The sequence below is a fragment of the Eleutherodactylus coqui genome, chromosome 5 (assembly GCF_035609145.1).
Source record: "Eleutherodactylus coqui strain aEleCoq1 chromosome 5, aEleCoq1.hap1, whole genome shotgun sequence".
Taxonomy (NCBI): Eukaryota; Metazoa; Chordata; class Amphibia; order Anura; family Eleutherodactylidae; genus Eleutherodactylus; species Eleutherodactylus coqui.
In genome coordinates, this window is record NC_089841.1 from 203,334,566 (window position 1) to 203,346,080 (window position 11,515).

At 47.7% G+C, this 11,515-nt stretch overlaps 1 protein-coding gene across 1 annotated transcript in view; it reads right to left on the bottom strand.

The window, feature by feature from the left end:
• HABP4 (hyaluronan binding protein 4) overlaps window positions 1-10,991 on the bottom strand; it is a 37,664-nt gene extending 26,673 nt beyond the window's left edge. Inside the window, exons 1-2 of the mRNA XM_066604073.1 lie at window positions 10,942-10,991; window positions 1,125-1,382 (exon numbers count right to left, since the gene is read on the bottom strand). Of these exons, the coding sequence (XP_066460170.1) occupies window positions 1,125-1,377 (253 nt within the window). The 5' untranslated portion in view covers window positions 1,378-1,382; window positions 10,942-10,991. The remainder of the gene's footprint in view (window positions 1-1,124; window positions 1,383-10,941) is intronic.
• Window positions 10,992-11,515: the final 524 nt, after the last annotated feature.

Below are 11,515 nucleotides of genomic sequence, written 5' to 3' on the forward strand. Positions count from 1 at the left end.
TATACACTCAGGATGGCTCATCAATAGCTGACCGGCAGGGGTCTGCTGTTCAGAACACTTGCCAATCAGCTGTTTGTTGAGCTGCAATGTACTGAACGGGAAGCAAATGGCTCCATGCAGTGGCCAAACATAGTATTGCAGCTCAATGGGAGCAGTGCCTACAATACCAATACAATGTATGGAGCCATCTGTTTTCTGCTCTGTACACCGACTGCAGCCAGGCAAACAGTTGATTGGCGGAGCTCTTCAGCTAGAGACTCTTGCCAATCAGGAGTTGATAAGTTAGTTTTTGTTTCTTAAGAGCTGAAATCCCTTTTAATTTGCATTCAAAAATTGGTTGGCACATTTATTTGGCTTTGGCATTTCTTTGACTTCTGTGAATGTAGATATGTGGGGGGTATGTATGAATATATAGCAGATGCCCAGCTGTACACTACAGCCAGCACAGCGCTAGCTACTGGATTTAACTGTACATCCACGTGCAGAAAGGCACCGCTAAAAGAGACATACCGTTCTGTCTAAATGAGGCAAAAGGTAAAGCGAGCAGTGCAATGCCTATTACAACTTCAGTTCTTTTTATACATTTAAAAAAAAAAAAGACGCCAATAAGAAAAATCCCGTTAAATGATTTGTGAGAATCAAGTCTAAAAGTTGCACTTATGTACATTATCATCCATTAAAGGGGTATTCCAAGTTTTCCCAACATTTCCAATTATTGCCATTATTTCAAACATCCATCTAAATCAAACTGTGAGCTCCTGTACGTTTTTTTGCCAACCTGCCTGTTACGGAGGAGTGCGCATTCATGACTGTACAAACTGTTGTCATTACAGAATCTGAAGGCACTGAGCATGCCCGACCAGTGAAACATAAGGTCGTAACCACTGGACACCAAAGAACTAAGGGGATGGGGGACCGTGGGTAAAGCAGCATCTCTGCAGCTTTGTAATACAAGTTGTAACATTATATTACAAAATTGCAAATAATCGCCTTATGAAGCATCTGACACTGAGCTGGAATAGCCCTTTAAATGTTTGTGAGGACTGATACAAAAATACAAGAGTAGACCAGTTCCAAAGGGAACCTCCAGTAAAGTACTCATCACATGAGCAGCTTCTACTAACTTGGGGCCTCTGTAGGGTTGGCAGCCGCTACGCTCTTCCTTTCCTTTTGGGATTCTTTTTTGTTGCTCTTTTGGTTGACGGTCTTCTTGGCTGCGGCATCTTTCTTTTTCTTCTGACCATGTTCAGCCGATGTCTGATGTAGAAAATCTAAGGGATCCGACTCATCATCCAGAAGGTGGAAAAAGCGGTTTGCCACCGCACAGCCAAACGCTTCCTGCATAGTAGTAGAAACAGGGCTCCCCTCTGCTTTCATGCCTCCTGCAGAGAGGAACACAAATACAGAAAAAAGAGACATAGCGGGGTCCATCTAGTCTGTCGGTAAATTTATTTACTCTTAGAATATACTGTATAGGACCATCTAGACTACGATTATCGCTCAAAAGATCTCGAGTGATAATCGTGTGCCAGCGCAAGGTGATCACTCAAACGTTGCGCGATCACCTTGCGCTCCGAGCAGGGTACGCAGAAGACAAGCAAAGCTGCTGGTCTTCTGTATCCAGCTGTTCTCTGCTCGGAGCGTCCGGCTGTTATACAGCAGAGCGCTCCAAGCGGGGGGTGCATAAGACCAGCGGTGCTGCTTGGCTTCTGCATTCAGCTGCTCCCCGCTCAGAGCGCCGGGCTGTTATACAGCCAAACACTCGGAGCAGAGGATGCAGAAGACAAGCGGGTGGCTTGTCTTCTGCATCCAGCTGTTCCCTGCTCGGAGCGCCTGGCTGTTATACAGTCGAACGCGCCAAGCGAGGGATGCAGAAGACAAGAGGGGTTGCTTGTCTTCTGCATCCAGCTGTTCCCTGCTCGGCGCGCCTGGCTGTTATACAGCTGAGTACTCCGAGCAGGGTATGCAGAAGACAAGCGGGAATGCTTGTCTTTTGCATCCAGCTGGATAGCTGTGTTCCTCATACCCCGCCTGTGTTCAGGGAGCGGGATACAGCTGAAACAATAGAATCAGCTGTATCCCGCTGTGAATTTCTGGTAAGGCCGATCCTTGTCTTTAAGCATGCTGAAAGAGAAAGATCAGCGACTGGTTAATGAAGACTGCACGGTCAGTGCAGTTACACACGATTATCGCATAAAAGATGGATTTTGAGCGAATTTCGAGTGATAATCGTGTCCAAATGGGCCTTATGTCTGTATGCACTGAGGGCTCCTTCACACTGGCGACCGCGGTATTGCTGCAAGAAAATCACAGCAAAATTATAGCTTTGTTCAGGCGATCTGAGCGCCAGTGAAGCTTCTTCCTCCTTTTAAAAAAATCTTGCATCGCGGCCGCCAGCGGTTTTCCCAAGACCAAATTGCATGATTTTCTAACGCTAAAGTCAATAGGAGTTTTGAATGTTAAAAACACATTTCACGAAAATCGCAGGTTCATGCGATGCAATGCGATAAAAAGGAGACTCCATAGGGAAACATGGGCTAGAGGGAAATAAAAAATAAAATAAAAGTAGCAGAGGCAGAAAGATGGGACATGCTACGATTTTTAAATCTCACAGCATCACATGAGTGAAAACATCACAAATGTGAAGGAAACCATTAATTTCAGGATTCTGCATTTTCACTTACTTTTCATCTCCACTTTTTTAAAAGCCGTAATGTTTTTTTATTTTTCCGTCTACAGGGCCATATAAGGACTTTTTTGTGTAGCGGACTGTAGCTTTTATTGGTATCTTTTTTTTTCTTACATACTGTATTGTAAATCTTAGTAATTTTAGTTTGAAGGGGAGGGAGAAAAATAAATTTTAAAAAATCATCAAGTCTACCACTGTTTTTTGGTTCTTATTTCACAGCATTAGGCCTCCTTCCCACGAACGGATTTCCGCCGCGTAATTCGCGGCGGAAATCCGCTGCGCTGCCCGAGGCTATTCGGTTCTATTGAATCTAATAGCTCAGTGCTCACGGTGCGGAATTCCGCACCGTGAAATCTCCCGTCCTCACCCGCGGCATGCTCTATTTGCCGCGGGTGTACGCGCGGACGGCTTCCATTGACTGCAATGGAAGCCGTCCATTCACGCTATCTTCCGCTGTAGCACAGCGGAAGATAGCGTGAAAACGCTTCCCCGCCCACTGCCGCGTCATATGAAACGGTGGGCGTGTCACATGACGCGGCGGAGGTGGGCAGGGAAGCATCCTGCGGGAGCGAGGACGCCGGATCCGCAGGTAAGTTTGGGGTCTCCTGCCCGTCACGGACGTGTGCAGCCGGCCTCAGGCGAGCGTGTTGGTATAGTGTATTTGGCAAACGTTTTGCGCACGGAAAATGCTGCACCAATCTCCCATAGGCAGCCATGTTACCGCTTACATGAATTGTGTGATATATGCACGCAAGAAAAATCGCAGGAGGTTCTATCTTAGCGCATCCACGCTATGACAAAACATGGCAATCGGCGTCACACAGCCAGGACACAAGGTCAACGCGTATTAGTTGCGTGACGCAAGCGTATCCCTCAAAGGGAGCGCGAGGCAAGATATGCTTGTATGAGCCCAGCCTTAACCATACAGCAGAAATGACAATCATTTTTCTTCTGTGGGTCAGTATGATTATAACGATACCAAAATTATAATCTATTAACCCCTTAAAGACATGGCCTATTTTGGGCTTAACAACGTTACTAGTATTTTTTTTCTACTTTGTAGATCCTTGTAGGAGACTTGGACCATAAAAAGCTCTGATTGCTCTGATAATGCATAGCAGTATTTCTGCAGTACCACGCATTATCGCCTACAACAGGCCCTCACGGCAGCCCCGCTGCTGATTGCGAGTGGAGAACGGCAGCGGGCCGAAAACCGCAACAAATCCGCAGCTGATTTTCAGTCAAATTCTGCACCAATGTGGATTTTGCTGCAGAATTTTCTGGTGTGTAAAATCCGCATCTCCGCCACATTCGGAAATCACGTCGTTTTGAGCCAGATGTGGATGCCAAAAAAAAAGGGAACTATAATGTCGCTTTCACGTGGCCTTGAAAATCTATTGAATGGGGTCAAATACACAATCACTGTGGGGGAAAAAATTGCAGCATGTCCTGTTTATGGCCGTTCCCTCGGAACACACCACCCATTGTTCTCAACGGGGCCGGAAACATATCGCAGGCGTGTAATGCGTGGCTTCCCACTGAGAACAATGGGGAACACTTGCCGATCCTCCGGGGTGGCCGAAAGCACCGCCGGGGGATCCTGACTGTACTGAAGTGATGGGAGCCGAATTGACACAAACGCCTTGCATCCGTGGGGACAACGCACGTTCCCGAGTACGAGATCGGGCCGTGTTTCATGGCCTGATGTGACGCTCTGCAGTGAAACCAGCCTGAAGGAAGGACTTCTATTTCTCCTCGTCTCACAGCAATACCACAATAGAAAAAACGCCCGTGTAAATAGAACCGTTGCAATAAACAGGTTCCATTTTCCTGTCCAATGTCCACCGGTGGGTTTGATTCGCAAAGATCCGCCCATAGAGTTGCATGTGTGTCCGCAAATGGGTTAACAACATGTGGATTTGATTTGGGGGCCTTCTGGTCCGGAAAACAAATCGCAACATGCTCCATTTTTTTGCGGATCCTGCGCGGACGGCTTCCATCGAAGTAAAAAAAAAACTGTACTGCGCATGTCTGACTGTGAGCCATGAGGATCATGCGCAGTACAGCAAACCGGAAGTGGAGGGATCCACGCAGACGCCGCTGCCGGGGAATAGCAGATAAGCAGGGCTGGATTTTGCGTGTGTTCTTTACTTATGAAATTGCGCAACAATATTGAGCGTGCAAAAGTTGAAAAAGTGCATAAACCCACCAAAAACAATGCGTTCAATTCTCTGTGCACTGCGCATGCAAAACACATCCGTGTGAACCCGCCCTTAAGGAGCAAGGGAAGGGATGCCCCATCAACCAACTGCCGTGGCAGTCAGCAACATACTGAGGAGGGGGAAGAGAGTCAGCACCAAATCTACTGATCCTCTCTGATGGTCACCCCTGGTAGGGGCAGGAACACACTGGTGAAGGCAGAATGGCCGTTGGAGAGAACAGTGCAGCAGCTAGTCTCCCTTATGATTGCATGTTGCTATATGGGTTACCTCCACCCTGCTGCTGAGTGCAGACTGCCCTCCTGTAGGGGGCGCTCATCCCTATTGCTGCAGTCGTCCGCTGGCACCCAAGAGCCGCTTCACAAACTGCATCTACTGCAGGCTTTTCACAGTACAAAACCTGAAACTACAGCGATTCCCCGCAATACGTGAGAATTAGCGAAGTAGCGGCGTTATATTTACACATATCAATCTATCGGGTGAACTGCCAAACATTCGCAAAAGTGAACAAACAGACCGATGCTACAATCAGTGAGCCAATCAGCGCCCAGGATACAGAACACATTCCATCAGCCAATAGTGTGCCATGTACAATCTCACGTTGGCGAGCGCTAGTGGCGTACTGTATTTCCTGTATGTACCGCAAAATTCCACAATATAGCGAAAAACAGAATTATATATGGTCTATCTAAAATCCGCAAACATTGAACCGTGATATAGCGAGGGATCACTGTACACAGAAAATCCACAATGGTGTGAACTTTGCCAGGGATTTGTGGGCCTGCTGCGGACTTTAACCCTTGTATTTCCAGGCCTGACATCCAGCGTATGTAGGCATGCTGCAAATGTAGATTCGCTGGGGAGGCTTAGCGCCCCACGCAGGAGACGATTAGAACCCTCCTCTATATGGCCGATGCTGTAGAATCTCCGCAGCATAATCCGCTTTGAAAATCCGGACGCATTTCCAGCATGTGTGAAGCCGCCCTAAGGAGGGCGACCCCCCCAGTGTGACAGAGTGCAGCACATCATCAATGTCACCCAACAGTAAAGTTTTGCTCATACCAAAAGCAAGAGGTGATACTTATCCTTCTTTCACAGAAAGCAGAGGCAGCTCTGGTGGGGATACCGCTGACAGCTCTAACCGGAAGTCATGTGACTGCGGCAGCCAATCAGAGGCCGCAGCGTTACCGCCATTTCTCCTAGCGTCTGCCTTCGACAATCTGGCCACCATAACCCGTAAAGTTCAGAATGATGTTGCTGAGGCTTCTGATTGGCTGTACAGAGACCCAATGATGTGGCTAACATGCAGCTAAATCATGCTAGCCCATGGCCACCAATAACCCAGCAGTTTACTGGCAAAACTGTGCATTCACGGGCCACCATAGCCTCCAGTTACACCCGCTTCACTCCAATATGGCACTATTACACAAGCACTTAGCGCTCACGTTCTCCCCGACAACTGCCATGCAGAACCCATGAGCGTAGCCGCTGCCCAGCAGTTGGCGCCGGCCGTACTCATGGCTGCTGCCCAATTGCCTGGAAAACGCAAGCAGCCAGCAGTAGCGCTGGTGTAACAGCACCTTAAGGGTGTGTTCACACTGGTGGTAAAAACAGCACGATCTTTGCGCGATGCAATTGTGCGAGTAAACGTAGCATTATGAAACGCGTTTCAATGGCTTCATTCCCGTTGGCAAAGTTTTTGTTCTGCGAAGTTGCGAGATTTGAAAATTGCAGTATGTCCCATCTTCGCGTTTTTTTGTTGTTTTTTTTTTTTTTAAATCTCCCATGTTCTCCTATGGAGTCTCCAGTTTATCGCATCGCACCAACTTCCAATTTTCGGGCAATGTGTTTTTAATATCAGAAACTCCTATTGTCTTCTGTGCAAGAAATCTGCACGCAGCAGCGATCTGATACACGATTTTTCACAAGAAAAAGCATCGCTGACACACAAGAAAAAAAAAAAAAAAAAAGCGACTGAACAAAACTGATTTTGCAACACGGTTCACGGACTGCCGCACGATCGCCTTTTACATGCAGCGAGCGATACTGGAACTAATTATCAGTTATTGGCTGTGTTTACACCGAGCGATTATAGTTTATTTACGCACAATTCAATGATTATTCTGCGTAAAAGGCGCAGTAACGGCGCTCTCAGGGCCCCATTCCACTGGCGAGGAAATTGCGTGCTTTTTGTGCGTTGAGAGAGGGAGTGAAAACGCATGATTATAAAAACCAATGAATTTCACTGGTTTCATTCTCATTTGCGTTTTCACTCCTGCGATGCTGCGGGAAAAAAATAAATAAAAAAAATCACAGCATGCCCATTCTTTTTACAACATTGGCCCCATTGAAAACAATGGGAGAACATTGCGCTCCTCTGCCACAGCTGTGACAGGGGATTCCTTCATCCCCGCGAGGAGTTCCCTCATCACTGAACACTGATAGCAGTGGCAGGGTGTTCAGTGATGAAGGAATCCCCTGCCGCACCTGTCACAGCAGTGGCAGAGGTGCGCAATCTTCACCCATTGCTTTCAATAAGCCCGATTCTGCTGCCGCCCCATTGACAGCAATGGGATGAAGGGATGCCAGGCTGTTTTCACATGAAAATGCCTCCCATCCAGGGGTTTCTAGAAGGATTGGGAGAGCTATATATCGCTCCTGCCAGTGTGCAGGAGGCCTCACAGGAGCGGATTGGAATTGTAGATTCCACGAGCGCCATCCGCGTGTATGATACGTGGGCACTGAAATGCAATGCCTTCTGCCGGGAAGGAATTGTGGATTCTGCAAGCGGAATAAAAATCGAAGAGTGTTCTATTTTACCGCGGATTCCCCCTGTACAAGCTCCATTGATCTCTATGGATGCAGTCAATCTGCAGTGTATACACAATTAACATTACGTAAGGACGCGGATTCGTACATGTCGCTGGGAGACCAGATAACAAATTGCATAAAGAAAGCAGGAATTTGTGGGCAGACAATGCAGGACAGTCTGGGGGGCAACACACCATCCAGACTGCTGTCTGCAACTTCCGCTTGTTCTTCTGGGCTCTTCCTCCACAAGAAGGGTTTTTGTTTTATTTGGGGAGGGGGGGGGGGGGGGGGTAGTGGTTTCTACTATTTTCAAAAAAAGTAGTATAAACCAGCCAAGCCAAGAGAGCAGTAACCCACCCTGAAGGCTCTGAGAGCAGTTTTCATCATGACGGCACAAGGGAATGTCGCCTGAGTGATAGAAGGGGGTTGGGCTACTTTCGGTCATCCCCTGCAGACGATACGCGGTTCTTAGATGAACATCCATGTGGAAAACTGCAAATACAACCATATACATTTCTTCTGCTGTGGGTATCCGCTCGCAGAATCCGACCGGCTCATGTGCGCCCGGCCTTAGCGTTCTCACACAGGCGCTTTTTACCGCAACATTGTGACCTCCGCTGTAATCACAGTATACCGCTCCCACTGATTTCAATGGGGCCTCGCAGACGTGTTTGATTGTGGCGCTGGACGGCGCGTTCTGCTCTATTTTTCAGCGTTTAGCACACCTTATCAGACTGATGGGGTGCGCTAAAGCATGCGGCTGAAGACGAAAGTAAAATGGCTGCACCTTGCCGCGTCCGTGTGACCCTAGGCTATGTTCACACCCGCGGTTTTGCTTTGTTTGACTTTTCCATCATGGAGGGAGAAAACCAGAAAGCATTATGTCCATTTTTTTCCCTATTGAAGTCTATCGGGCTTCAGTATCGCTCCGTTTGCGTCCGACGCATCAGGTAGCCTGAAGAGAACGCAGGCCGCGGAGCTTTTTTTTTCCCTGACCCCAAAAAAATGGAAGTCGGACGGATCGGTTTTGTTAGTAATCATTAGTATCCAACATCTATTCCGTTACACGGATACGTATTTTGGTTTGGGCATACGCAGAGCGAGATAGATCACCTTCCTGGCCACAATAGGTGGTGGAGAAATACAAATGTAAACTTCAAAATGGATTATTAAAAAAAGATGCAAACAGTACGGACAACTTCATACAAGCGCTAATCCCACGCCAGTTTGTGCATTGCGAGACTCGCGAACTCCATACGTTTAAATGCAGCCACACACACGAGCGAGTCTCTCCCTCACAGCGATGCTGCTGCATGCGATTTTTTTCGCATTCTTTAAAGCACATCGCCCATTGATTTCGATGGGACCTTTACTGCGCCGCAGGCCGTGCGATGCGAGGTTTACCATTAAACGCGAGGAGTTTTTGCCCGAAAATCACCTTGTATCCACGGCTAAACCGCATGTTGGTTAGTAAGATATTGGGCCAAGTTTCTTGGTCCACTATCCGGTTGGCCTGCGTGGTTAGCCTGAGGGCTCATGTCGACGCCCGTATACCTAGACTGCTGTGGGAACCCTACGCTTGTGTAATAGACCTAGAAATGGTCAGGAGCGTCGAGGGCCAGCAGCAGGCACCGGCGCTTGTATAGTAGCAACCATATGCTTGGGGGAAGCCAAGATGTCCAACGCATAGACCGAGTACTGTGTATTCTCCAGCCGCGCAGACCACACAAGTACTGGCTGACCCTACTTACGGTCCGCAGGTGGGGTATAACGTTTGGGTCACGGCCGGCAGGTCTGTTAACCCATTAAGGACCAAACACCGTAAATATACTGCGCTTGGTCCTGGGCTTTAATCACAGCCGATAGTAAATACATGGAGCAGGAGTAAAGCTCCTGCAGTCTGGGTCCTCAGCAGTCAGACAGCCGAGGACCCAGAGGAGACAAGAGGTAGTTTGTAACCACTTGTTCCTTCCCTTTTACGGCTACATAGTGCTCAATGAACGATATGTAGAGAATGCAGGAAGCGGCGCTGAGGTTTACTGCGCAACCCAGCGATCACATTATCGGCGATCCAGGCGTGTCAGAGTTGTCGGGTCTTAGCAGACCCCGACCATGTATACCCGTGGTAGAGTCAAACTATGTTCTCCCCTGTAATTGGGGCTCCTACTGATGCCAAAACTACACTCAAAAAAGTGTGAAATTAAAAAAAATAATAACTGCAGCGTGAATGACCCCAGAGGTCTTATATGAGGTCATGGGGGGCAGATGGCAAAAAAAATAAAATAAAAAAATTATATATATATATATATATTTTTTTTTTTTAAATTGGGTATATTTATGTTAAAAGTAAAGTACGGGGAGTTGGCTTGTATTCAGTTTATGAAACTTTGATACATAACTTGCATTATTTCGGATTATAGGGCAGATATTGTCATTTTAGTTTAGGACGCTTTGAGATTATATATACAATATTTGCATTACTTGGGATTATAGGGCAGATATCGTGACTGTTTAGGTTGGCATCGGCGGGAAGTTTCATTATATATAATTTTATGAGAAACATAGAAAACTACCCATCGCCAATGCCAGCCTTAACAGTTGCCATATCCGCCCTATAATCCGAGGTAATTCAAAATATATATAAGCGTCCTATATATAGCTTAGGACGCTATATATAATAGCGTCCTAAGCTAAAATGACAACACCCCCACCCCCCTACTTTACTCTTAAAATTGCTATATTTACGCTACAATAAACTATATATGATACATTTTTTAATTGTGGTCTTTGTACAGTTTAGCCTTAAATGGAATAAACAAAGATTTCAAAGAAAAAAAAAAAAAAAAAGGTATTAGAATAGCCCTGAAAGGGATGGAAATTGGAAAAAAAAAGACACAGTAAAAATAACTTTGGTGGGGCATAAAGTAACTCTGGCCATAGAAGCAGCACAGGGGTAAAGCCGCTGAGAAGTGTCTGGTCCTTCGGGACAAACCAGCGTGGTCTTTAAAGGGTTGACAATGTTGAGCAGCATGCTGCCCCACCAGACCTGGTTTACACTGGGACCATCACAGGCTGACTGATGCCTATAAACCGCCTTCAGCCTCTCCACTAGAGGACGCTGTACACCCCGTGCATGCCCTCCCCCCGGTCTAGGGCGCGCGTCCTTATACATAGGAGTCCGTGCTAACAGCAGCACCGCACGGCCCGCCAACCACAACCAACCGTTCCAGGCAGCCACGACTCCGCCGAGACGAGCGCGCAGCCCGCAGCTCTCTTCACCCTAAATACACTACAAGCTCGCCGCTTCCTCACCGCTGTCACTCACACATCTCCTCCGCCCCACCTGCAGGCTCCTCCCATGGACACTCCCACAAGCCGCACCCCCTCGTCGGCGCTGAGAAGGGCGGGCTCTCACACAGCCAATAAGATCCCACCCAGGAAACGAGCACTGTCGTGTGTCCAATCAGAGGGGTCCTAGCTCTGGTAGGCGTGTGCATATACCGTTTATTGCTACCGGTCTCACTCCGCCTTCCCAGTACCAGGCTGTCCAATGTGATCCCGTACTCCCTGCTTTATTATTAATGAGGGGGAGGAGTTACTGCTGCCTGCACACGAGGAGGAGAGTTGTGATGTTGCCGGTGTGGAGGCTGCGATGGCTTGTACAGCCTGCTTCACACCTGCCCGCCTTTAGACGCAGGTAGGGGACCCCAATGTCTACTGCAGGCATGTAACAAGGAGAAAAGGCACAGCGTTAACCCCTCAACGACCACAGGTTGTTTTTTTTACTTTTTGCTTT